The sequence below is a fragment of the Seriola lalandi genome, unplaced genomic scaffold (assembly GCF_002814215.2).
Source record: "Seriola lalandi dorsalis isolate HSWRI2012SDOR001 ecotype SW California unplaced genomic scaffold, Sedor1 jcf7180002054920, whole genome shotgun sequence".
In the NCBI taxonomy this organism is placed as follows: domain Eukaryota; kingdom Metazoa; phylum Chordata; class Actinopteri; order Carangiformes; family Carangidae; genus Seriola; species Seriola lalandi.
Genome location: NW_019525472.1, coordinates 592000 through 619907, shown reverse-complemented (window position 1 = coordinate 619907; position 27908 = coordinate 592000). Strand labels below are relative to the sequence as shown.

At 40.9% G+C, this 27908-nt stretch overlaps 3 protein-coding genes and 1 long non-coding RNA gene across 5 annotated transcripts; 3 read left to right on the top strand and 1 right to left on the bottom strand.

Moving 5' to 3' along the window:
* The first annotated feature begins 180 nt into the window (after positions 1-180).
* Positions 181-11359, top strand: LOC111673547 (guanine nucleotide-binding protein subunit alpha-13-like). The gene is made up of 5 exons (XM_023431345.2): positions 181-602; positions 1840-2066; positions 5638-5688; positions 7464-7664; positions 8923-11359. Exons 1-5 carry the CDS (start codon positions 320-322, stop codon positions 9292-9294), a joined length of 1134 nt encoding a protein of 377 aa, XP_023287113.1. The 5' UTR covers positions 181-319; the 3' UTR covers positions 9295-11359.
* A 722-nt stretch (positions 11360-12081) lies between these two features.
* LOC111673525 (uncharacterized) lies at positions 12082-18005 on the top strand. Its single transcript, XM_023431306.2, has 5 exons — positions 12082-12402; positions 13472-14899; positions 15495-15605; positions 16617-16733; positions 16853-18005. Exons 1-5 carry the CDS (start codon positions 12393-12395, stop codon positions 16879-16881), a joined length of 1695 nt encoding a protein of 564 aa, XP_023287074.1. The 5' UTR covers positions 12082-12392; the 3' UTR covers positions 16882-18005.
* A 673-nt stretch (positions 18006-18678) lies between these two features.
* bicral (BICRA like chromatin remodeling complex associated protein) lies at positions 18679-27382 on the bottom strand. Of its 2 annotated transcripts, XM_023431304.2 has the most exons (13): positions 27326-27382; positions 24987-25050; positions 24712-24757; positions 24258-24306; positions 24083-24148; positions 22251-23528; positions 22114-22159; positions 21973-22013; positions 21810-21859; positions 21531-21676; positions 21349-21443; positions 21152-21254; positions 18679-21055 (listed from the first exon to the last, which is right to left on the bottom strand). In XM_023431304.2, the coding sequence occupies exons 3-13, from the start codon at positions 24750-24752 to the stop codon at positions 20568-20570; spliced, it is 2403 nt and encodes an 800-aa protein (XP_023287072.1). In that variant the 5' UTR covers positions 24753-24757; positions 24987-25050; positions 27326-27382; the 3' UTR covers positions 18679-20567. The 2 variants fall into 2 exon arrangements, with proteins under 2 accessions (XP_023287072.1, XP_023287071.1); XM_023431303.2 differs by lacking the exon at positions 27326-27382 and having other exon boundaries at positions 24987-25113.
* Positions 21240-27858, top strand: LOC147817670 (uncharacterized). Its single transcript, XR_015436159.1, has 2 exons — positions 21240-21312; positions 21497-27858. It is a non-coding gene; the product is annotated as an uncharacterized LOC147817670 (long non-coding RNA).
* The last annotated feature ends 50 nt before the right edge of the window (positions 27859-27908 follow it).

The following is a 27908-nucleotide window of genomic DNA, read 5'->3' as shown; positions in this document are numbered from 1 at the left end:
GGAACGTTTTAGTTGTAAATTAGCCAACTGTATCGCTAAGACAGTTAAAAGTTGAAAATGTTCTAAATTCAGGCTTTCAACTGACATATTTTCACTTGAACCTCATATATGCTAGCGTTAGTTATACCGAATTTGTGTGTGTCAAGACATACGTAGCTTAAGATAAAAGGCTACGTTTGTGTGAGTTAACAGTGAAGTGGTTTAAGATTGGTGGTAAAGTGTTAGCAGCACTACTTCCTGAGTTTAGGGAAGGGGCTTGGTCCCGTGCCTGCGCTCCGAGAACGCGCATCAAATTAGCATCGATGAAGTTTGTGCGAACATGGCGGATTTCCTGCCGACCAGGTCCGTGTTAAAAGTTTGTCTACCTGTCTGCCTGCTCAACAGCGGCGAGGTCGAACAGCTGCGAAAGTCAAAGGAGATCGACAGATGTCTCTCCCGGGAGAAACCGTATGTGAAACGGTTGGTGAAGATCCTGCTGCTAGGCGCTGGCGAGAGCGGCAAGTCGACTTTCCTCAAACAAATGCGGATCATCCACGGCCAGGACTTCGACCAGCAAGCCCGAGAGGAGTTCAGAGGCACGATTTACAGCAACGTTATTAAAGGTAACCGCTCTGTAAACGACAGGTACATTAGTAAGGGAAATAAAGCCGTCCTGCTGCGACTGAAAGGCCCCAGAAAGGCGCTGCAAATGGATGGGAAAGTTTCCACATCTGTTTAGCAGCGCTGGGCTGGGTGAGAGGACATATATAAACAGTCTACATCTGCTGTCGGCACACCCATATGAACCGTGTTTCTTCTTAAACCTCTTTTTTAAGAGTTCAAAGACGTATAACATAACATATTTTAAATGCTTATCATAGCTACACACAAGCCTGCAGTTCAAATAGCCATAGACAAGTTTTGTTGCTCAACAACTAACCTAGGGATGAAGCTAATGGAGGGTAAACCCACCACTGCATTATGTAGTAATGTGTTCCTGTTTGTCCACTCTTTGTATGTACAGGGAGTACACTAAATAACAGGGACATCTTACAATACTTTGTAATCCAAGGCAAACAAAACTATCCTAAAACAGCCACAGAGTTGAATCAATGCCGGTCAACAGTCCTATAATATATAAAATGTTATATAAATCATTGCAAGTTTCACAAATGTATTGATTTGCACCATTTGCAAGGTGAAGTGTTGCTGTCACTGTCCACTCCCTGTACATTTTGTTGTTTGTGAATTCAGTTATTAGTACAGACACCATAGGAGAACATGGGTATTTTAATAATTACTCTTGTAAATAGGGTTGCAACAAGTAATCAATTGATTGATCGAGCTAAAATTAATTGTGATATTCAATTCAATTTTAAGCAAAAATATCATTTTAAGATTGACATTGTTTCTAGCTTCTCAGATATGAGGAATTTATGCTTTTTTTGTCACAAATGATCTGGATCTGGAATAAACTGGATGGACTGTGGGTCAGACAAAACAAGACATTTAAAATAACGGGTATCTTTCACTGTATGGAAAATAATGGGCAGATTAATCAATACTGCAAATAATCATTAGTTGCAGGAGTGAATATTGTATTGGATAAATAGATAAAATGAATAAAATATCGGTGGTTAATGTTTATCTTGTGGCTGTGATACCTTAAAACCACAATTTTTACATCCATGCTAGTACTTGTCAGACAGAACAGGTTTATAGGATACTGGTGTGGTGTTATCGATTGGCATGCTCCTCTAGTCTCTATTCCACTTTATCTTTTGTTCGTATCTGTCCTGCTAGATTTTAAGATGCTAGCTGTGGGCCTCACTGACAGTGATCTCTTCACTTCCTCTCCAGGTGTACGTGTATTGGTGGACGCACGGGAGAAGCTTCACATCCCGTGGGGCGACCCGGGCAACCAGCAGTATGGAGACAGCCTGATGGCGTTCGATACCCGGTCGGCTAGGATGGCCAGTGGGCAGCTGGAGACATCAATCTTCTTGCAGTACCTGCCCGCGATCAAAGCTCTGTGGGCGGACTCGGGTATACAGAACGCCTTTGATCGTCGCAGGGAGTTTCAGCTGGTAGGTGGATGTACATACACATTTATATAACATTATTGAAGCATAATGGTGGCCCAGTTTTTGTACCAGCTAACACTGATAAGAATTTTTTTATGTGGTTTTATTACACAACTCAATCCAGTTAAGAGGTTTCTGGTGAAAGGCAGAGAAAACAGCTGTGAAAATAGAAAGTGAAACTGAATTTCTTCTTAATTCATCCTCCCTTTCCTCTTTCCCCGTATCTCTCACTCTGATTTTTGTGTCCTGTCGCTCCCTCTCTCTATGTTAAGCTGTGAGACATGTGATTGAGTCAGCTTCCTGTTTACACCTCTCCCCGCTCCTTGGTTGTCAGCATGCACGTTTTAACATACTGACATTTGCCCCTGAATAACACCACAGCTGTGGTCGAGAATTACTGGGACCTTTCTGTGCTTTTATTTTGCCTGGTATTACTTTCACAACCTGCTGTGGTTTGAAAAATTCCTGATTATGCTGCCTTGTATTTGCTTATTTTATGTGAGCTGTCAGGTCATGTCATAAACTTTATACATTGTCCAGCTGTTGAGGAGCCCCCTCACTGAGGAGAGAAAAGGGGACGCACTTCTCCAAGTTGCTCTCAAAAGCAGAAAATTAAAATTCTTCTGTCAGTTGAATAAGGCTGAACTGTTCTCAATGGCGTTTTGCTAGACACACACGCACACACACACACACACACACACACACACACACACACACACACTGGTTGTGCAGACAGAGAGGGGAATAAGAGTGATCAGAGCAGGAATGTTGATCTGTAGTTAAACAGCTTTATGCTTACAAACAGAGCCCTGGCTCTCACACTTAGTGTTATTTGCACACAAACAGTAAGACTGTCACACACCTCAAGTTACACAAGTACTAGGATACACACATGCACATTCTGCAGTGCATGTGGGGGTTAACTATTGTAAAATTGTAATAAAAGAAGAAAAAAAAGAAAAAAGCCCTTTAAAATATATTCACTTTTATTATCATGGAAATCAAAAATTAGCAAAATTTAGAAGCTGAAACCAATGAATTTTTGGCATTTTTGCTTAAAAAATGTGACTTACATGTACTACACCTCTGAATCTGTCATCAGGGATATTAATTTAGCACGGAAACAATGAGTTTGTTTTAATACTGTTGTAAAATAACTTGCACATAACACACCAGTGAAAAATATACACCAGAAAACAAACACACACACATATTCAATCAAACATTAAACATGGGCATACAAAATGAAACAATATAAAATATCTATCTATAACCACAAACAAAGAGTTATACATAAAAAGAAAATTCAAAAGTTAAAATAGTTGGTTATTTGTGGAACAGAAAATTAATAAACCGTGTCGTCGGTTAAGCAAAAATGCCAAAAATATTTGCTGGTTCCAGTCAATCGAATGTGAATTTGTTCTTTTCTCTGTTTTAGATCATTACAAATTAAAAATCTTTGAGTTTGGTACTGAAGATGTTAACTTGAGTTCTGGGAAATTTTGTGATACTTTATAGATATTTAGATATTTTACAGACTAAACAATTCACCAGAAAAATGTTGCAGCTTTTACTCTTATATTTACAAGTCTGCATGTTATGCTTTTTAATCTCATACCTTATTTTCAGTCAGTGAATGCAATACAGACTGGAGAATAGTGCATGACTGAAATGATTAGGCAACAGACAGAAAATTAATCCGCTACTATTTTGGTAATTATGTCATTTATAAAGGAAAAATGCCAAACATGCTGCTTTTCTTTGTCCTAAATTATAGTAAAGTTAATATTTTTCGCAGTTTGGACTGTTGATCAGACAAAACACGTAATTTATATATTTTACTTTGGGCTGTGTGAAATTTACTTAATTGACTTTTTACATCCCAAACAATTGAACAATTATTGAAAAAAACACACGCAACAGATTAATAAATAATGAAAATAATCATTATCTGCATCCTTCATATATTAAATCTAATCATGAATTAAATCTTAAACCTCAGGGCAAGAGCGATCCAAAACAACACAACCTGTCACACATAAAAACCTGAAGCAGCCACTGAAGAGTTGTTCTGTTGGGGGCTGTTTAAATTTTCCCTGCTCTTGTTGGCGAGGACTAATTTGTTTCTCCGCCTGCAGATACACCCCATTGTGTTTTGACCATGCTCTTCAAGTATTTGCATCACAAATCACACACGCCTCCAGGCTCGCTTGTATTTGTCATTAAGAAAACATGTACATACTGAAACCACACATGGATTCTCTCGCGTTGTGTAGAACACTGTTCATATAAACATTTTCTCTCACTTCTCACCTGATTGTTTTTTTTTTTTTGTTTGTTTTTTTTTGTCAGTTTAGTAACACGTACTAACATTAAGTCACAAAAACACTATAGATCCAAAAACATTTTAAGTGGTTACGATACAAATGACGTATTGACGTTATATAACGTTATGTTTCAGTTTTGCTTTTACAGCACATTCATATCAACTGCAGGCACTGTCATGCTTAATAACAAACAGATCTCAGAGTGATTGCTGTCCTTTTGTCTCTTATCCTTTTTTTAATTCTTTTTTTTTATTCATCTCAGTGATTTTTGACTATTTCAAAACCACCAGTCCATGCGAATTTGAGCTTCTTTACTCATATGAAGCCAGAACTATGACCTGAATTAAAATTAGCTTCACAGAAAGGTAACTCTTGTCTCTGTAGTCCTCACCGCAGCACCATGCCATTCAGCTCCTCCCTTGTGTAATCTAAGCCTTGCATACATATCCCACGTGCACACACACACTCACATGCACACAGGTTTTTCAGGTCAGGTTAGTTTTTTAAGGGATCAAAAGGTGAGTACAGCAGCTTACAGTGCAGGAAATGGCTGGTACGTGGCATTAGCACACAGAAATACAACCCAAACAATCACTACTACAGATAAGATTTGAATTTTATTGCATATGTCATGGGTTACTGTCTCATTGACGCAAAATACATGCAAAACGATCCACTGAAATCGCTTGCTGACACTGTGGGTCACAGGAAAGATGACAAGGAAAATGCCTTTTGCTTTTTTGCAGTCAGTTTTTAGTTTATGTTGAGAACAGGACACACACACTCACAGATAAAGGAATGCATCTCAGTCTTGGCAGCCTCATGTCTAGGCTTGCACTAATAGCGCATGAACAGCGTCAGAACGGCCTAGAAAAAACACCCCCTTCACACACACTCTCAAAGATCTAGCCACATTTCTGTGGAGATCAAAGACACACTTTCAAACACGTGTCTACTGCAATACCAAATAATTTGCATCCTGCTTCAATTCTTCAGAGCAGACTCAGGTCTCGGGCAGACACGCATTTTTGAAAGAGAAAACAAACAGATTACCTGCGTGTTCGTGTGGCAGCTAACCAGAGATTTTGTCCCGCAATAGCTCCATGCCTCTACAATAGCAACAAGTATGTTCTAATGAATGCAGTAATAGCAGTTAGTAAATGTGCATTGTGGTGTTTAAGATGAAAATGACTGAATCTAATTAATTGTGTGGAATTAACAGAAATTCCTCCTCTGTCCTTTCGCAGGGTGAGTCAGTGAAGTATTTCTTGGATAATCTGGATAAGCTCGGCGAGCTGGTAAGTTGTTTCTGCCTGCACTGATTGTTATAATCAGACGTGGACATGTTATAGTCAATATTGCAACGTCTAGACAATTTAAGGTTAGCTGACAAACGGCTAAGATGGTTGTTCATCAGGGAAAATGCTGACATTGTGGTGAAGAAGCTCATATTAACTGACCATTTAGCCATGAAACAACTGGTCATTGTATTACATCAGTGTTGTTGGTTTGGGAAGTTTTGACAAAGTACTAATAGATATAATATCAGGGTAATTCCAGGTCTTTAAAAGTCTTATAAGTGTAGAGTCCAGTTTCCTAAAAAATGCTTTTAGCATGTAATGAAAAGTCTTAAATTTAATTATAAAAGTCTTAAATAAAGGTTGTAGTGTTAGTTATATCTGTCAGGAAACATTATACCACTATAAACTAAAAGTGGGATTGTTCCAATAGTAGATTCAGTCCTGTTTTTGAGTTTTAGTTCTCACTATCAGACCTGTAGTAAAGACTGTCACTACTGCTAGTTACAGTACCCAGGAAGCACATTGTCTTGTAATAGATTTCTAAAGTTATAAAGTATCAATTTTAGCTAAAACTTAAATGAACCAAAATGAATTCATCATTTTCAATTTGTTAATCCATCTATCTATGTTATGGTGCTTATCAAGTTCCAGGTCACAGGTTTTAAGTGTTTATTATTGTACAGTACTGTGAACTGTACAAATTCTGCTATTAAGACATATTTTATATTATTACAACTGTTTTACTTTATTGTCATTCATCATCTGTTTATACAGCAGCTTACACTTATGGCCGTCCACAGGTGGAGTTACAGTTGTTGATAAATTTGTACTTTAAGAAAACACTTAACTTACTTACTTATAGTGTGTTTATAAAGCCTTCATTAAATGTTTATATACTGATTATTTATGCTAATTAGCTGGCATAAATGTGTTTGTTTTATATAGGAAATACTAATAACCTTCTCAAGCAATAAATGAAAGTACCACAAGACTCTTAACATTTAAAAAACATCAGAAATATTGTCATTATATTTATTTAGCTTAACAGATGCTTGTTCAGTTGTACTGAAGCATTGTTTGTGTCTGAGCCTCAACACAAGCTTCCCTGGAATCATCAGTAGAAATTTCCAGGCTCTAAGTTTAGACTGAGGTTTCAGTAGAAACAGATAGAAGCCAGTTATAAACTAACAATGTTAAACCTCTACCAGTGCAAAGATGAAAGTACGAGGCTTTCCGGTATAAAGAAGAAATAAAGCTCCACATTTGGAGAAAAAATGTTTTAAGTATTTCCTTGTGATTTTGCTGTGATTTCCTTAAAGCTCATTAATGTGTCATCTCTAGGAAGATGATTAGGTTGTTCAAGCCCTTTCCTTTACGATGATTGAAAACCTGCATCAAATGTGTCTGTTTCAAACGAAATGTTTCTTCATAATAGACTAAAACAAGATAACACATTACCGATATCCATGTCTTTACCTTACCTGAATGATATTTTGTTGGAGAGCTAGGCCCAAGATCTAGGTGCAAACTTTCTGCTGGAATATGTTTTTGTTTGCCGTTTCTTTTCTTCTTCGTCTACATGCTCAGTTGCTTCCTCTTGTAAGGGGAAATTTATACAGTAGCGCGTGGTTTTGGTGGTATTCTTTGACCAAATGTGGAAGAGTAAGAAATCAAAGCTATCAAATGGTTACAAATAGTTTTTTTTTTTTTCTCATATTCATCTTCTATATATGAAAATATTTATTCATTGTTTCTTTCCATCTCTCCTCCAGAATTATCTGCCCAGTCAACAAGACATCCTGCTGGCCCGTAAACCCACCAAAGGCATCCACGAGTATGATTTTGAAATCAAGAATGTTCCCTTCAAGATGGTGGACGTCGGCGGGCAGCGGTCAGAACGAAGACGCTGGTTTGAGTGTTTCGACTCTGTCACCTCAATCCTCTTCCTCGTCTCCTCCTCTGAATATGATCAGGTGAAAATACGTCGCTGGTTTGCCATAGCATCTTATTTTAGGTTGGTGGTTTGTCGCGTGACTTCCTTGTCTTTCTTCGCTAAACTGCAAATACAGGCTAAGAACATACTCCCCCACCCAACCAGCCCCAAAATTGAGAGGTTCTATGAATTTAAATAGCAACAGCTCAATGGCCAATGAGATGATCTTTCATGTTTACTCAAAGGAAAACAGAATTATGGTTTGATAGGAATCTCAGTTTTGGGGTCAGGGTTTGGTATGTTTTCAGTAGAGCAGTGAAAACAGTAGAAATGGCCACAAGATAACGTCTCTGTTTTATATTTGTTAATGTACATATTAAAATTGTGTTTGTAGAGGTTGCACAACAGATGAACTGAAATGACCACATGAAGCAAGTAGATCCCAACTCATAATTAAAAGGTCGATATCGATATTGATATTTGTGGCTTATAAAAATCTATATATATCTATATCTGTGATAAAGTCCACCCAGCTGATGTATCACTTGAGCCCTATATGGAACAGTATATGCCTTTTGAGCTGTTCCATATTCTCCACAGCAGAGTATAGTTACACATCTGCAGCAAAACACATTTCTTTGTCACTGGTTTCTGTTGCTTTAAGTCTGTCTGAATCCACAGTCAGAAACTGCATGAATACTGAGGGGAGAGGGGCTTGCCTCCAGTCAGTTTTTTGCTTGTCCCTGTAATAGACATACTTAGATGATGCTGTCTCAAATGAATTTGCATTTTTGAAGTGTTTACACAGATATACCCATCTTCAGTTCAACAGTGCTGGCACATACAAACTGCAGTGCTTGCAGCCAGTGAATGTAAATGACAAGTGAGGCTCTTCCAGCTCTTGTTCCTCATTTGTGTGCACCATACCAACACTATGGGCTGTATATATCAACAGCCTGGACTCAACCAGCAACGTCTAACTAAGAGGCAAAAACTGGCCCATTGCCAAATCTGGAACTGACACTTAAGGATTTTTGTCCTGCATGTGATAAGACTTAGAGCAAAATAGACTTGGTCCACTGCAATGAAATTGAGCACAGATTGGTATAAATACAAATACTGTAGCAATCTCAACTCACACAAAGGCCATTAAGATCTGACAGGATGTACCATGCAGAATTTAAAAAGCATTTGATCTTTAGGTGGCACTGTTTGCTAGGATGCCATTCATTTCTGTCTGCAAGTGCAATAACTACAGCACTAGTACTGTATTTAATCCCTTTTGTTGTCATACACAGGTGCTGATGGAGGACAGGCAAACTAATCGACTGCGTGAATCGCTCAACATCTTCGAGACCATTGTCAACAACCGCGTCTTCATCAACGTTTCCATCATCCTCTTCCTCAACAAGACAGACCTACTGGAGGAGAAGGTGAAGAGCGTTCCGCTCAAGGACTACTTTCCTGACTACACCGGGCCGGAGCACAGCCTGCCGGAAATCCAGGCGTTCATGGTGGAGTGCTTCCGGGCCAAGAGACGAGACGCCACCCAGAAGCCACTGTACCACCACTTCACCACAGCCATCAACACGGAGAACATCAGGCTGGTGTTCCGGGACGTCAAGGACACCATCCTCCATGACAATCTGAAACAACTCATGCTCCAATGACCCCTGTCAACCTGTGAAAGTAGAGGACCTGAATGGAGACAAACCTCCCCCTCACTCCTGAAGAGGACGTGGGAGAGACCAGCCTCAGAAGAATCCGGTAGACGTCAGCATTCTTCTTCAGCCGTTTTTATATTAGTTTTTACGCTCCTCTTTTGAAGAGTTGGCCTTCTTGTTAGTTCAGGGTTTGGTAGGGGAATGAGTTAGTAGGGCAGATCGTCTGTGGTAAAAAAAATAAAGACAAGCAGGCAGTTTGGATGTTGGATGACATCTGATCCTCTGCTGCTTTTCCTCTGGCCTGAGCTCTGCCTTACAGCACAAGACTTGCTAGGGCTTTTCAACTCACAAGGTGCCGGTGCTGGCACCAATGCCAGTGTCTGGCTGTGGAAAAACTGGACATATACATAACTTACCAAGCAACAAACAGGAAATAACCATGGTGAATTAAGTACTTTGTTGAAACAACAAGTAAGCAAATAAGTTAGACGGTCAAAATGTACAAAGATTATCTTTGCCAGAGTTGATTTGGCAGTTTGTGTCCAAGCACTGAATTCATCTAGTCCAAAATCACTCCATTATTTCAGTTGCACTCTCCTGTGCTGCTTTATGAACATTGTTTCAAAGCCCCTGTAGTCTATGGAGGGTTGCTGATGATCTGGAGACTGCACAATTGTCCTTTTTTTTCTCATATGGCAGCACCATTCCTCCCTCTTCCCGTCCCAATTATCTGTTTTTTTGGGTCAGCATCAGCAGGTCTTAAGTGCCGGCATGGAGCCAGTTTTGCCGGGACAAGGACCAGTTCATGGATGGAGAACGCGCTCAGAACGGTTAAAGATTTGATGTGGAAAATGGCTCCAGCACTGGCACCTTGTCTGTGGAAAACTGCTATAAAAGTGTAAGACTGAACCTACAATGCCTTTCCATATAATGTCTTATAGACAAATCACTGTTTGAATCCTGCATTTGTGCCTGTGTCTCTACAGAAATAAAGCCAGTCTTAACTTCCTTTAACAGATAATTAAGATGCAAGTTTCCATGCAAGTTGTCCTTTAGATTGTCGTTTAGAGGGTAGAATACCTTCATTTGGCACATTAGGCAGTTGTGCCAGCAAGTGAACATGCAGTCCACTGTTTTCTCAGGGTTGAATCAAAACCAGCGTTAATGCTGATGTCATTGTCGGTGAACTAACTGAATAATCTAATCTTTATCTGGGTGGCAGAGCAGTGAGACTCAGCCAGGCCTCAGTACAGTTAGCTGGGTGGTGTTTGGTACTGTATCCTCCTGGCTTTGACCCCTGATCGTTGGCCCAGAACCCTCCCCCCGCCCCTGTCTCTCTTTGTTTTCATCTCTGATTAGATGCCTTGTAAAGGGACAGACCTCCCCTGTTGCCTGAATGATGAATGTCTGTTAATAGATGTACAGAGATTTGCTCTAGATCGTCTGAATATACTGTAACCAACATTGCTATGGTAAGATGTAACCAGTCATGTGAGAATTTCTGTGTTGGCACTGACTCCAGGCGTCTCTAAAAAATAAAAACTTTTTTACATGTAATCTTGTGCTGTTTAGGACTTCCCTTTTTAAAACACGTTTTGAAATTGTAGAGAAAAAAAAGCCGCTGGAGTTGAATACTTTTGTCAGCGACTGTATTCTGTAGGGGGCCAATCTTTGTTAGAGGACAACTTCCAGGGACTGTTAAAATCTCTGTTTCTCTGCCAAATCACCCCATGCTTTCTTGACTCTGTTCACATCGACAGACTGTAGTTTTCCTACAAAAATAAAGCTCCTGTGAGCTTCTGTTTGCTTCCAGTCCTGGCTGTGTACATACTGTAATCTGTTGCCATGTAAATAATATTCAGGTTTATCTCCTTATATGTAAATGGTTGTAGAAATGGCATATTTTTTTCCCATGCTGAATGTGTTTCAAATCACTGCTTTTCCAATGAAGATGACATTTTTCATGTAGATGTATTTTTGTGTAACTTTTTCATCGCCTTTATGAAATTCATTCCTGTGTCAAGTCTCATGCCACTCTAACCCTCTCAATAAATACACTTTTCTAATGAAATTAGGCTCCTCTTTGTTTATTACACGTTATTAAGTATATGCCCCAAAATATGCAAACAAATTTGTATTTGTGCATGAAATGTAGACTTGACCTTAACAGTCTTTGGATAAATTTGCACAGTTAAACGGGGAGGTACAAGGTCAAAAATATCTTTTAAATAAATGTTATTTAATATGTGTGTATCTGTATCTTTCAATAAGACAAATCCATTTCCTATTATTTCATTTTAAATATAATGATAATTCTTTCTAACTTTTTGAAGAAAATTCCTATGAGATGGAAAGTGAAACTTGATTCCTGGCCTCCGTAATACAAATACTGAAAGAGCATGACAGCAGAGGAGCTTCACCGACAGTAAGTGGATCTTGAGCTCAGAATCTTGTTAAAATAAAATCTAATGTAAACACATAATGGGCCAGCAGCACTACCAAGGACATGTTTCTCCTGCTCAACGAAACCGTGTTTTTCTTGTTTATTCAGGTAATGTCGTGAAAACTGCTGTGAACAAATCAAATACCCCTCCACCGGAAATTCGAAAGATTTTAGTGGGAAATTTGACGAACATCGCCAACAAATTACCGGTATTTTCGGGGGTTTACGCGAAGACGGAAGTAGATGAGGGTGAATCATCTCAACCAAGTGCGCGCACCACACCTACTGACTGAACAGATCACCACATGTTCCTACAACACTTTCACTAGCTGATACAATGTGTCTGACAGGTCCCGTTATAACGCGTCTCTCTGGTCCCCCCTTATGAAACATACAGCAATTTTTGAGACCCAATTTTGCGATTGTGTTGTGTGTTTGTGTTACACTCAGGCTCCTGACGAGCTACCCAAAGGGTCTTTGCCTCCATACTGCAACAGTTCATCCGCGACAGGGAAAAGTTGTCTCACAAAAAGTGACACCACTGCGCATTAATGTGATCATTGGTGAAACTTTACATTAATATTACCGTTAATACAACTTTTCTGTTCAAAGCTGTGGAACATGCTTCACCCTGATTGGCTGTTTGACACACGCATTCAAGATGAGCTCCGGTAAGTTACATAAACGTTTGTCATTCACAAAAAAAAAAAACATACGTAAATATCACGTGATCTAATCACGATCAATATTCCATGTGTTTGAGTTGTTTATGTTGGGATTCATACTCCTGAGTGATTGAATAGACTAGAATCTGCAGTAGAATAAGTTGCAGCTGCACTTTTCCTTCAGCTCCAAGGTCAGCCCACACGTGCGTCAAGCAATAAATAACACATACTGTACATTTATTCACAATCAGATTTTAGTATTCCACAGTATTATGAATTTGTACATATTTAGAACTGAAAGCAGAAGTGCAGTAATAGTGTAGTGGCAACTATTTTGGTTGCTGATCTGTCATTTCAGTCTTTTTTCAAACAGAAATACGAAAACCCTCTGTGGTTCCAGCTTCTCAACCGTGCGGTTTTGAGTCTGACTAGGTAGCAACAACTATTTTCAGTGTCAGTTGATCATGAGTCATAATGCAATCAAAGTCAATCAAAAAAATGCTCCACACAGCCAGACAGGATGTCTCCACATGTCTCGCTTTGTTCGCCCAAAAGTCCAAACACCCAAAAATATTAAGTTTGCAATTATACAGGACACAGAAAAACAGAGAGAGAATATTTGTTTTTTCTTCACTAATCTTGCTTGAAAAACAACTTCAATTAAATTTTTTTGTGTCAGCTCTAGTGTGATGATTTTTTTTTGTCATATGTGAGATAGTAAACTGAATATCTTTGTATTTTAGTCTGGTCAGACAAAACAGACAGTGTGAACAGGGACTTAACTAATGATTATTTTCATTAACAATGAGAAGGCTGACTTGATTAATTATTTTGTTCATAAAATGACAGTAAATCGTGACAAATGCTTGTTATAATTTCCCACAGACCAAGGTGATGCCTCCAGATCTCTTATCTAAAATCCAAATACATTCAGTTTACTATCATGTACGACAAAGAAAAGCATCAAATCCTCACATTTGAGACACAAGAAACAGGAAATATTTGACATTTTTGGAAAGTAACCATTGATTAATAAAGAAAGTGGTGCTGCTCTGTCACTGTTTTGTCCACACAGAGGTCTGTCCATTCTGCGGGAAAACGTATAAGAGGTTGAAGAGTCACCTGCCACATTGCAAGGCAGCAGCGAACTCCAAAACACCTCCGACCGAACGTCATGTCAGAAGGGATCAGACAACATCACCTTCTCAGCTGGTTGCAGGTTCCTCTGAACCAACGGCAGAGGGGACACTGTCAACGGCGGCAAGTCCGCAGTCAAAGAAGAGGACAAAGGTGTCTGCTGTGTCATCACCTGCAGCGCCTTTTAAGAGCGAGAACACATCGTCTTTGTCACAGTCGCTGTCCCTGGGTCCTAGACCACTTCCACCGTCAACTAAGAAGAAGAAACAGAAGCTGTCCGAACAAATCAAGATGGCCACCACCGCCTCCTCCCTCATCTCCTCCCCAGCCATATCTCTGTCTCCCTCTCCCACCATCTCCAAACCAAAAAAGAAAAGTCTCCCTGCTCTGATAGAAGCTGCAAAGTCCGACCAAGTTACTAAGGGATCACTGGAAAGAAGCAGATCTGCCGCAGGAGGCCTGCCGTCAGGTTCAGATGCTCTAAAGTCAAGAACCACAGCACAGACGGAGACCAGCATTATTCCAGACAACGCCAGTTTTGCCCCTCCATCCACAGACACTAAACCCAAAGATGTCTCTAAAAAGAAGGTGTCAAAGATGAAGAGGGCTGCACAATCTCTTTCCACAACCAAAGACACTGACTCTCACTCTCTGGATTCTGAAATAAATGAAAGTAGCACAAGATCCCAAGGAAGAGACAACGTCTGGGTGGACAACAAAGAGGAAATGGAGGATTTATCTGTGAGTAAGATGTTCTTAAAATCCGGAAGTGGTCACCAGGCCAAGATTATCATCCAGGATGTTAAAGCCACGTTAGGCCGAGCTAAAAGCACCACACAGTCCAGCAAGGGGAGGATCCCGAGCCAGGCTGAAACTACTGACAACCTAAGCAGCAAAACCAGACTTGATACTAGTCTCAGTCCAGTAATGGCTCCAGCAGAGAAGCAAAAAGACGTTGTAAACTGCTTGGTAACAACGAAAACTCTGTCAGACCAGTTCCCCAGCGTCACCTCAGCACATCTGGAGCTGCAGTCAGTTCAGAAAAAAAGTCAGAAGTCTAAAGAAACGTCTTTAATCCCTCTGCAACATGACGGTTCCTCTCAGCCCAGACCAACCTTCCCCGCACCTCCCGTCCTCTCCGGCCATCTGTCGCCTCAAGCTACACCTCTTCCACGTGCGGTCGGCATGAATGAGGGGCTGAAGGTGAGTCGTCCCATGACAGAACTCCTCTCAATATCACCATCACCCCTTCAGATTCCAAGTCATCTCACACGAGCTCCGCCAGCGAGGGTGGAGACGGCGAGAGCTGCTGATGGGTTGGAGCTTGAGGACAGGAAACAAAACACTGCTCACAGTCGAACCGAAGGTCAGTACAGGAAAAGCTGACATCCAATGTATTATCCGATTCGTTATGTTGTTCAAAGCTGCAATGACTGACAGATAATTAAACTAATTTAATAAACAGTTGACCTTTTATTTTGCAAGCCAAAATGCCAAAAGGTTTGATGGTTCCAGCTTCTCAGGTGTGACGATTCTCCTCATCTTAATTAAATATCTTGGGGTTTTGGGCTGGTTTTTAAACTGTTTTCTGATGTTTTATAGAACTACAAAATAATTTGCAGATGAATCGAAAATGAAAATAACCATTAGTGTCAGTCCTGATCTTGTTTACTTATTGATAAGATAGTTTAGTCATTTTACACATTTTTATTCAGGTAAATTCAACAACATTGATCAGTTTAGAGAACTTCGGGTTCTTTAGTTACATTTTGAAAAAGCAGAAAAAAACATGTTTGTGTCCCTCAAAGTGAAAAGAGAGGAGAGCATTGTTTTTGTTTCAGTATCAAAAGGCAATCAGCGCTAGCATTGTAAAAAATTTCACTCGATACTCAGCCCTAGTGAAATGAAAGAGGATGTGTTTTGAGTGCGTGCTCATACGTCAGTGTGCTGATTCCTGGCAGGTGCCGTGTCACCGCGGAGTCTCGGACAGGTGAGACTGAGGGAGTTACCTGAGTGGCTGGCCTGCAAAACCCCCAGCCATCCAAGAGACGTAGTGGAAATGGTGCAAAGAGGTGAATATCAAGCGAATCTCACGCAAATATAAATATATGTATTATACTGTATTTACCTGTAGGCCTCTTGTTTGGGAATTTCTGTTCTGCCTCTATGCTTTTAACCCTCTGAGGTCGACATGGTTTCAATGTTAGAATCTGCAGACCCTCCACTTTCTGTTTCATATTGTTGTGGGATTGTACATGACTCATAGCCATAGTAAACCTAGAAGGCCTCAAAGCAGGCCTCTAAAATTTGGTTAAATTAGATTGATAGACAACACTTTTTATTTTAGGCATTTATTATACATTTATCTACTGTTATACTCACATGTTGCACTATTTTTATGATACTAAGACTTTGGTAAACACATTTCAAGCACCAAAACATTTCATCCACATCAGTAAATTTGTTTTCACAGGAGATCTGAAGAATTTTGAGAAACTGGGCTTCAATTTTTCGGCATTTGGGACAAATGAACTCTTTGCACAGTGTAAAGAGAATCACAAAGGGGCCTCATTATAGTGATTATCTTATTTGCAAGTACCTTAAGAAATAAAGTGGCATCGGGAAAATAGCCTCAGACCTCAGAGGGTCAAGGGAACTACCATCAGCTCTAATCTTCACAAATTCACACGTTAAATAGTGTTTAATCCAGACCAACTTTGGAGTTTTACTGAGGGTCATTTCTTTGTAGGGAGACTTGATGAAATTCAAGCAAGTCAGAGCTCCCAGCCAAGCAGCTCTCGATAAAACCATAAAAACAATCAACAACAAAGGAGATATGACATATTGTTAACATATCGTGCTGGGAGGTGAATTTTATTACCTTTGTGACTGTTTCTAGTCTTAATGCTAAGCTAACTGGCTGCTGGCACATATTTACCACAGTGATGTGACAATTCTTGATGTGTTGAGTGAAGAACCCTATTTCCAAGATGTCTAACTGTTCCCCTTATGTCCTCAGTGACGTTCCGTGTGAAGTTTTACATGTATGTGTTCCCTCTCCTGCTCTTCTGTGCTCCCCGCAGGCTGGCACTGGTATTACAGGAGGTACATTGACGTGCGGAAAGGTGGTGTGGGTGGGCTGGGCATGCTGGTGGCAGGATACTGTGTGCTCAGCTACATCTGGAGTTACCCTCATATAAGTAAGTGAGTGGATCACGTTCAGTATTGCTCAATGTAATTGATCTGGATTTAAGAGATGACTGAGCACGCTGCTGTTTTTTTTGTTTGTTTTGTTTGTTTTGTTTTGTTTTGTTCCCAGAGCGTGATCGCTGGAGGAAGTACCACTGAGGTCAAGGGAAGATGTGTGGACAAGTGAGACTGAATGTGGAAACAACAGCTGTGGCAGGAGGTCAGCTTTCAAGCTTCATGAGCTTTAGAGGTGCTGGTAGGCAGATTGTTAGCTGCTTCCCCTGTTTCCAGTCTTTATGCTAAGCTAAGCTGACAGGCTGCAGATTTATATTTAACTGACAAACATGGGAGTGGTATCAGTCTTCTCATCTAACTGTCTGCCAGAAAACGAATTTCCCAAACTGTCAAACCATCCCTTCAACCACCAGAGGAATTGTCATCGTGATACTGGTAGTTTCATTCTCATTTGACTTGCACCCGAAAAGGGCATCTGAAAGCCTGCGGGCACGACACGACACGACACTGCAGGTTATGCAAATTAAGAGTTTCATTTCACATTTATTTATTTATTTATTTTATTTAGCTTGCTATGTGTTTTAGTTTAGTTTACGAAGGGAAATGTGAACAAGAAAGCTACTAAAATTACTTTTTAATTAATTTATCAAAATAGTTTCAATTCCTGATGAGAGATCTGTGTCCATGTGTTTAAGTGTGAGTCCCAGGAGCTCCACTAGGTGTCATTGTTGGGTCGTGTTAACAAAAACCAAAAGGGCTGGGCAGTACAATGTTTGCTATGCAGAGTTTTCTTAGCTCCTTTGTGCAGAGGCATCGGTGCTGGCTTCCATGAGAGGATTAAAGGGAACCAACAGTTTTTAACCAGATAAAATCTTTCTCTGGGAGCACAGATGTAGAGAAACATGAAAAACATGCGAAACATCCCGACATCAGTATCCATGAAAAGATCCTATCTGTGGAGCAGAGGGAACGCAAATCTGTTTTTCCTTGGAAATGTTTTCCCCCTGTCACATGATGTTATTATGCATGCTCAGGCTGTGTGTCTGTGTGTGAACACTCACAGAATGGTAATGGAGGGACAGTGAAGGAGGTTCTCAGCCGGACTGGACCAGTTTGTTATTGTATTCTTTGTATTGTATGAATTTATTGTTGACTCTCCTTGCTGCTGTAGTGAACACACATTAGCTACAAATGAAGAAATGACAGTATTTTTGTAACGATTTTTCCTGACGCCGCTTCTTGGCCAACACAATAAAAAATAATTTCCATTTTCTCGTGTTTTTTTTTTTTTTAACATTCTTTTTTTTTTTCTCCATACAAAATTATAAATATTTTGTGTTTCACTTTTCAATTTTGTACAAAACAGCAAACTATACAAATCAAGTGAGACAAAAAAAAACAACAACAGTGAGGCAGAAATGGAGGCAGAAACAACAAATCTGCACTGAAAGTAGGGGAGAAAAAGCACAGTATGTTCCTACCAGGCCCTCAGACGCTGATATGCATCCAGATAACAATGTTTTACCAACACTGGACATGTCCCTACTTTGTGCAAGTCTAAAACGAAACTTCCTTGTGGATGCAAGTGCTAAAGAGGCACAAAATCTTGCAGCAACTGCCGCGATGGCCACTGGCACTCAAACACAAAAACAAGAAGAAGAAGACGGATGTGTTCTCTATCACCCCATATAAAAGGCCTTCAGTTTGCTTCTGTAGCCTACAGACAAGCATATTTCACAGACACGTTTATAAGAGAAAGGTGGCATTATCCAGAATCAACCCCGGGAGGATTTAACACATTTAACCTAAGCTTTGGTCCTGTGTTGGGTTTGGCTGAAATTGCCTGTTCTTTCTTACACTACAGGAAAGATTTCTGTAGACTTTTACGCAAAAAAAAAAAGTTAATCAAATAACAAACACATGGCCAATATTTAAGATGAATTATTTATCATAATGAAATATCAGAGTGAGTTAAGTTTAGGCTCTAAACACTAAAAGAAAACTGAAACATTCTCGAGACAAATCCAGCACCAAAGTCATGTTGGGAGCACGGCTTCAGAACAAACACTCCATCTTTTTTTTTTTTTTCTTAAACAGCCACAGAGCTGTTGTCACCAGCACAAAGAAATAAAGACCTGAGGGTGATTCTGGACATCACTTCACTCTCCTATTAATTTTGGTTGCGCTGCTGAGAGGGAAAACAGGGGATGTGTGAGAAATGCTTAAAAAAAAAAAAAAAAGGACTAGAAAGTGGGGAAAACATCTGGGGGTTATGAGCGAACACTTGAGAATCAAGTCAAGAGTATGGCAATCAAACCACAGAACTACATAGAAAACATAGTCGTAGACCAGTGTGTGTGTGTGCAGATTAACACACACACACCCTGATAGAAATGTCAAGGTAGTAAAGCATAGATAGACAGATATGATCAATATATAATTATATGCAGAAGGCAGACAAACGTACGTACAATCAATGACCCACCAAGGTCATTTCAACTAATGACGGCATCGTCATGTTCACACAAGGCCGGGGGAACAACACGTCACAATGAACAAAACAGTCGTTTTTTTTTCATGTCATTTCTAAAAATAAAAAATAAAAAAAAATATGAGGAAATAAAAATCTAAATAAAAAAAGATAAAACTATTGTAACATAATTATCTTCCTCAATCTGAGGATTTAGCTCCCCAGACACAAACACGCTGAAATGATAGAAAAGTGGTTGAAGATCGAGATTTGTCTTTGTGTCTGTGTCGGGGCTTGCATACCTTTAAGGTACAAAAGAAAAAAATGCCAAAGAAATTGTGACTTAAGCACGAGAAAAACAAGCACTGCTGAGTACAGTAACATTACTATATACGTCTATGTGTCTAGTCTGAATGGTTCCTAGTGTGAATTAAAAGGTTATCCTTGTTGCAGGCAGCTGAAAACAGGCAAATCAATTTTGGTTCTGTTCCGAATGTTCACATTCTGCTAGCCTAGCGCACACTGTGTAATCGACGAGAGCCTCATAGTCATATAGTTCCTGAAAAAAAAGCAACAGTATGTTTAGTGCAATTTGTCTATGTGAATGTGTCTCTACTGAGCTGACCATAAAGGAAATCTCCTCCTCTGAACCATGAATCTACAGAACACATTGTACTAAAGCAGGTATGTGTGTGTTTACTGTGTGTGTTTGTAATGCAGGAAGGAAAATGAGTGAATAGAGCTTCTTCATGTAAACACTTCAAAATAAAAACCTTGAATTAGGCACAGTCATCGTTTTGTCCCTCCCCCTCATCCTGGGTTTTTTCAGCATAGGTATTCAGGGGGTTATCAGCTGGCACAAAATATTAATTGTGTGTGTGTGTGTGTGTGTGTGTGTGTGTCTGTGTGTGTGTGTGAAGAGAGGAACACTCTTATATTCAAGCTAATGAAGTCCCTACCCCTGTGAAATAATGTTAAAATAAACAAAATAATTTTCCATCTGTTAGTACATTGCATTGCACACATTCCCGGATCTTTATAGGTTATTATAAGTGCCTGTGTTCACCTTGACTCCTACGACATGCCTCAAAAATAAAAGAAAAAGAAATTATAAAAACAAATTAAATATACATGCTACATAGCCAGAGATGGTATCACAAAGATCATAGACCTGAAAGAAGAGTTAACCTCTCTTCACACAGGGTTTTGAGTGGGGTGTGGGGTGTAAAACAAATATTACAACAGGAGAGTTTGCCATTAAAAAAAAACAAAAAAACATTCTCACACGCACACACACACGCACACACACGCACACACAAAAGTCAAAACCATACACTAGGGATGATATGAAGCATCAGTCTTAACATTCCAGGATGCTGTTGACTGCCGCCTCTAGAGCAGAGTCCGTGTCAGGGTGGGGGGGTGAGGTGAGCCGAGGGGGGTACTGGGGCTGGATCGGGTGGGAGGACACATGGTGAGACCCCTGGTAGTGCGTCTGTCCTCCGGACGCTGCTGTAAAAGATGGGGGGTTACCTGTTGGGGGATAACTGTTGGCAGCAGTGAGGCTGTTGTTGCTGGCGCTGCTGGGCCCGTAGCGTTGCTGGGACCTCTTCAGTTCCAGGACGCTCTTGTTTTCTTGTAAGTGTGGAGGGTGGAGTCTGTCTGCTGCACCTGCTCCTACAGCCCCGCCCCCTCCCGGATCACCATACCCGGGCTGGGAGTCTGTCCTGTACGGTGGCTCTGTGGAGCCTCTGTCCGACTGATTCCAACTACAGCTGGACTGAGACGGGGAAGGGTCTTGGAAAAGTTTGGATTTCATCCCACAACAGAAGTCCTCCAAGAAGCTGTCTATAAAACAGAGAAGAAGAGTTTAAATAAATGTCTGTCTGTGAGAGGATTATTTGCTCAAAACTGCTTTACTCCTCCTTTTTTTCTTTTCTTTACCTGGATCTACTAGTATCATGCGTTTGTCTTGTGTCAGGTTGCTGCGTTCCTCTTGGTTGAAGGTCCTGTCAATCATCACCATTTCTGACGACGGACTTGAACGCTGCAGGGGAGGAAGTGGAAACTTGTTAGCCTTGTTCATGTCATAACAGGGAACACATGTATGTATGCAACCATTAGCTCATGTATGTGCTTACCTCAGCTTCCACCATTAGTAGTCGTCTGTATTTGTTCACCATGGCCTGGCTTCTCTTCAGCACCTGAGTCGCAACCGCCTCGAATTCTTCATCCACTGTAAACAAAACCACACAAATCTTCTAAGTTAGCTTTCTGCCTTCCTTGCAGATTTGGCATCAAGCTAATAGATTGGAGGCTGTACCCTGTGAAAACTCATCCTGGCTGGGGGGAGCCCCCTGGAACACGTGGTAAGGGAGGAGTCTTTGCAGCGCATCGTTGATTGAAGCGAATTGACATCGATCCGGGGTCTGAACTCCAGCATGATCCCTCGCCAACTGCTGTAAAATCCTATCGAGATGACAGGAAAAAAACAGGCAAGCCGCTTCAGTGGCTGAATGACAAACCATACACACAAGTCAAGACTTGATATATGAAGAAATATGTAAATGATGTATGAACAGTATGTCAAAAATAAACTCACATTCCCTCTCTGGTGATTGGCGGAAGGGCAGGCCTCTTCTGTGCACTGACCTAGACAAAGCGCACATACCAAGGCTGTCATAACACCACTCATATTGTCCCTAAACACTTATTCCAATGTAAAATGTTCACAGAGATGAGTGTTAAACAAGTCATTCATGTACCTGAGAGTTTAGCGTTGAATCTTGTGTCATTGTTTTCATGGCTGAGAGAGATCAAACAAACAACAAAGCAACCTTGTTAAGTCCAATTGCAGCAGACTACACTTAAACACATAACACACTGAAAAAATCTGTCTTTGTTACCATGGATGTTGCTGAGCTGTGTCTGTTTGAGAGCGGGTGAAGAATTCTGAAAAATAAAAATGAAAGTCGGTCAGACAGCAGTTTTCAGGTAAGAGATACATGGAATGAATGAAATACCAAGTAGCTTGTGATAATACCTGTCTGTATTCTTGTTCCTGTGTTACTGTACCAGGTAAAGGGGACAGGGACGTGCAGTTCTGAGTTTGAGTCACTAGAAGGCGCTGCACAGGGCTAGCTGACACTTGGGCTTGACCGCCGATCCCCACCGTCGCTGGGCCGACCAGGGTCAGCCGCCCAGGGGCGCAAGATGTCTGCACAGGGGCGGAGCTCGCACAAGAAACTCCTGTCCATGTTTGAGTTACACCCCCGCCGACCTGACTCCCACTGACTACTCCCTGATTCAAAATTAGCTGACCCCTCTGGGGTGTGGGGAAGTTCTGCCCGGCAACAATCTGCACCGCGTTCTGACTGGTGATTAGGGCGTTTGAGTTGGGGTCAGCGGGGCCGTTGTGGATGGTGCTGCCTGGAGTGAGCGCTAAAGAGGTGGGGAGCAAGAACTGTCCCGGTGGTATGTTTGTCTGGGCCTGCGCTTGTTGCTGCTCCAGGGGCGGCTGCACTACAATGGAGCCATTGGCTGTATATTGCCCCCCAGGAGTAGCAGTGTTAGCGTTTACTACATTAGCCATGGTGGTGGGAGTGGGCTGAAGACCAACACTATAGACAGTCTGAGCCCCAGCTTGAAGGGGTTTAGGTTGGATAGGTCTGACAAGAGTCTGGGTCCCTCCCGGGCCTCTCTGGATAATGATATTTTGAAGGGGGATGTTTTTGAAAGGTAAGCCAACTTGGCCTACCTGCCCTTGAGTAGGAGCAAACACCTGCCCCCCGGTTGTGGGCCCTGGCGCAGCTACAGGGGCCCCTGGCCTCAACACAATCTGAGGAGTTCTCTCCAAGCTGCTCAGAGTCATCACGCTCCCACCTGCCCCAAAGGAGCCCAACACCTGGATGTGCGGGGCGGAGCCATTGGGTAGCTGGGACACTCCTTGCAGGAACTGGCCTGTGGGGAACGCAGCTGTCGCTGTGGTGACCACACCCACTCCCCCTCCATAACCCCCAGAGACCAGCTGGGAAGGGAAGGGAACGGGAGCCTGTACTAGTGTGGGAGCGGGCTGGGAGTCCAATAAGGCCTCCTGGGCCAGCGTCTGCTCCGTGATGTCGGCCTCCAGGAGAGACTTCTGTAGGATGTCAAAGGGCTGGTCCTCCCCGCCGAGGTCCACCCCTCCAGGGGAGTTCCCAGTCCCCAATTCATCCTCGATAAATGAAAGGCTGCTGGAGAGCTGGAGGCCTGCCCCGGCTGAATCATCGCCGAATTCACCCATTGAAGAAGAGCCATCCTTGAGGCCAGAGTTGGAGCCAGCCTAAAATCAGGCATTTAGAAAAAAATCAGAGGAAAGTGGAAAACTGTTTGCATGTGAAAGACTGCTTTCTCTATATGCCAGTGTGACAACAAATTTATCAGCAACTATTTGATAAATGATTACTCCTTAAAATTGTTTTTTAAGCAAAAATTCAAAAAATTTACTAATTCCAGCTTCTAAACTATGGATACTCGCTGCTTTTCTCAGTCTTCTTTGATAGCAAATTGAATATCTTTGGATTTTGCAACACAGACTGGACAAAACCAGACGTTTGAAAACTTCACTTTGGACTTCGAGAAGTTGTGATGGACATTTTCTGATTAATCAAAGAAATTGACAGATTAAACAACTTTCTTTGGCTTTTCAAACTATCAAATAGATCACCTCCACACTAAGTAATTCATAACAATGACATTAGTACTCAAATCTAACTAAAAGCCTGAGAAAATGCTCTGCACTAAGACTCTAATCCATCATCTGTAACTAAATCTGTATTCATACACTAAAATCTGCTTATGTTTTGGTTGGATCAAGGTAAACACAGGTGAACTTACCGTGTCACTGGCAAAGAAGGATCCATCCGACCCGTAAGCTGCGTTTGTCACATCATCCTCCTCAATCTGCAAAAACACAATCGATCGAGTTAAACGGAGATTGGGTGGACTCTTTCTATGCATTAAAATGAAGCATCTATTCAGAAAAACTTTGAATGCAGTAAGAGTGACTTACAGACTTGCTGTTGCTGCCATGGAGATAGTCATTCAACGCATCCACATCTCTGAAAAGGGCGGGGAAGAGACTTTTAATGGTCGAGGAACAAACCTAAAGCACGTCTAATATAACATAAATTTATCTTCAGTTATGTGTGGTATAAAAAATTGCTTTACTCAGATTACAGTGACAAATAATGTTTAACAATACATCTCTTGTAGTATTTGTTTATTAACTTCCCTAAGTCAACAAAAGGGTGGGGTAAACTTGTTGGTAGTTGTGGCTTTGATTTCAAAGAGGAACCTTGGTATATTGGTTGATGATTCAAATGAAATGTAAACTCAAATATAAAAATGTGTGACCACACTGCCATCCCTACCTGATGATGACAAATATCTATGCATCCATTCATACTTTCTTCAAATAATATATGCCAATAATTTAAATGCCAGTTTTATTAAGGGATTTTTACCCTAAAATATCCAGAAGACGGCGATCGTCCTCATCATCCATGACACCTGAAAGATTATGGAGGGACACAGGTACAGAATAAGGCAAGTGAGGAGATGGTAGAAGTCTCATATGAACTACAGATGAAATAAATCATGTTTAAATCTACAAGGACCAAGGGCTAATAGCTTCATTGATCAATGGAGTAAAACTCAGTTGATTGCTTGTTTTTGTTTTTATTCTGAGGTAGGAGGCTTAGCATGTGTATTATGTTGGCAGTAAGGATATCTCACTCACAGATTTCCAGCAGGAAGCATGGATTCAGTCATTTAACACCCTTTGTTTCCTGTAACAGGCTGGGCTGCAGGGCGAGAAACTGCATTTAGTAAGATTATAAAATTATAGGTGCAATATACAAGGTGTGGGAGTATTGTAGAGTGAGGCAGGTGAGACAGAAAGACAGATGGGTGTGTGAAACGGGAGTGCAGAGTAAGAGGTGGACAAATATGTTATTCAGTGCTACGGGATATCAGTGTATAAGTAAGGGCAGGATGGCCTTCATCCCCTCCTACAGATACTTGTCTCTGACACACAAACTCCCACCCATTACACTCCTCTGCTGTCCCACATTGGTTGTCTTTCGTGCCTGCACCGAGTGAAAATGGCCATTTGAGTGTAAAACTCCACCCTGCTCCATTTATACCTTGAATGGTTGTTTTGAGTTCCTACATTGAAAGAGGTGTTGGCTTTATTATCTGTCAGCCAGCAAAAGTATGCAGCTATCTTGGTGCTACTATTAACAGGGAAACAATTTGAGACAGTGAGCATGAATATGATCCAGCAGAATAATGGCCTGTGAGTGTTTGGACATCTAACAAGTTCATTTGTCTGTTTTAATTTTGATAAACTGTATTTAAGCAATGTATGAGAGAATATGTGTGTGCCAGAAAAATCTAAACTCCTTTTGTGACTAACCCAGTATTTGAATGAAATGGTGTTTAAATTACATGGTTGTGTTGTACTTCGTCAAAGGGGAAATGTAGGCTTTGTGTTCATGAGTCTGTGGAAAACGTTACAACTGCAATGCTACAAAATGGCTGTTACCATGCCATAGGCTGTCTTTACAGCTGAGCCACGTTCAGCCTCCATCTTTGACTCGGTGAGAACAAAGAACGACAGGGCTGCAGAACTAAATAAGCAGTTTGAACCGACTGCGTTGTGACTTATATGTACAAAGAAACCTGCTAAAAGCTAATTATATTACAGAGAAACGTTATTTAAAAGTATCCATACCAAATAGACTACAACTAAATCTTCTCGTCAGACTGGAAACGCTTCTTCGTCCTTCAAAAAACGGACACAATGCTAAAAACAAATGTGAAAGGAAGCCATGTCCAAACTAAAACAATGGGGGAACCAAACGTTTACCATAGAAACATTTTATTTCACAAAACGCTCCAAGTGTAGGTTGTTTAGATGTAAAAAAATTAAAAAATAAAAACAAAATAACACCACTTTTTCTCTATAATCCAAGAGTCATTAAACCGCGAAAAACTCAACCGTTAATTCCTAAATGTAAACGTTAAAGTCGATAATTGAACGTTTCATGTTCTGAATTCTAACGTTAGCAGCGATAAGGAAAAAACGACCAGGACAGCGCTTAAGTGCACATACTGACAAAAACGAGCCTTTTGTGGCAATTCAAAACACTGGATTTGCAGCCCTCATCTCAAACTTTAATCAGGTTGTCAAAATAAAGCCATGTTTTCCAACAGTATGAACATTTTGTAAAAATTTAGAGCTCAAAATCCGTTGTCTTCGAAATCCGCCCTAGCATGCATGCTTCGACGCCAACCAAGCTAGCCCGTGTAGTCCTGACACTGTGGCTGTGGTATCGCCGTCGGTTCAGAAAGCCAGCTAATGTACAGCTTGCAAGTTTTATTTCCAAAAATAGACTGAATCGACAGAATGATAATCGCATTCAAGCAGCACAAAACGCCCGTCGTCCAGCCTGTGGCTGGTCGTCGCTGACGTGCTCTTTCTTTCTCTGCTGGGGAGGCTTTCATTTGTCCTCTATGTGGCTCATCTGCCAGCATGAAAAACGTCACATTTGTCTCGATATGCCGAACCGACGCGTTTTAATCGGAGGATTTTGTAGCAGCCCGTATTCAGGTCGGGTAGCTCTCCACGCAGGGCGCTCCGTAACATTTTAACGATAAACATCGGCCTGTTCTGGTTAGCTAGCCGCGATGTCGACGACGCCTATTTTGAAAACGTCGACTGGAATCCGTCGAAAATGCTAAAGGACTAAACAGTGTCGAGCCTTAAAAATTTATCCCGATTAGCATAACATAAAGACGACTGAAAGAGGCAAACCCTTTACTCCTGTCTCACTCGGCTTGAAACCCAATATCTCCATTTGGCAACTTTTAATTTGCTCCCCCCTCCTTCTCCTCCTCCTCCTTCTCCCTCTCCCACTCATATATTTTTCTCACTGTCCCTGTTCTGTCTCGGATAGATTTTTCTCTCCGCTCAAACTCTCTACCCTCCCTGAAGGAAGGGAGGAAGGAGGTTGTGTGTGTTTTTTCCTTGAAATTTTTATCACAAAATTATAATACACTCAAAGGGAAACTCACCGTCATGAAAAAGCAGTGCCTTGTCAACGGGGTTTCCTCGCCATCACCGCACGGGTTGTTGGGGTAGTGCACAGAGCAAGGCAACCCACATCACCAGTCCACACCGGTATCATACCACTGTAAATTTGAATAAGAATTATACAAACAACGACAAGTAATTAATAAACATACATTTTTTTTATATTAATATCAATTTGATAATAGTTCCATTGCCACCGTAAATAGCAGATAAATGTTTTTAGACTTAATCATTACCAACAGTAGAGGGCGGACCTCTGATGTGTGTGCCACACCTTGACGTTGCTCAGGTATGACCATAGTTACTGTAAATGAAAGTGATACCTAGTTACTACTGATCCACTCGTCCTCAAAAGTTTAAGATGATAGAGTATTCAGTTTGCTGTTGTTTGGAAGGTGTGTGTGTGTGTGTGTGTGTGTGTGTGTGTGTGTGTGTTCATTTCTTTACTGTTTTTAAAAATTCAACACATTGTAAAAAAATAAATAAAAATAAAGCAATAAAGAAATACAATATCTATTTTGTACTATCTACAAATGGGCATGTTGATGGTTTGAGAGAGACTGT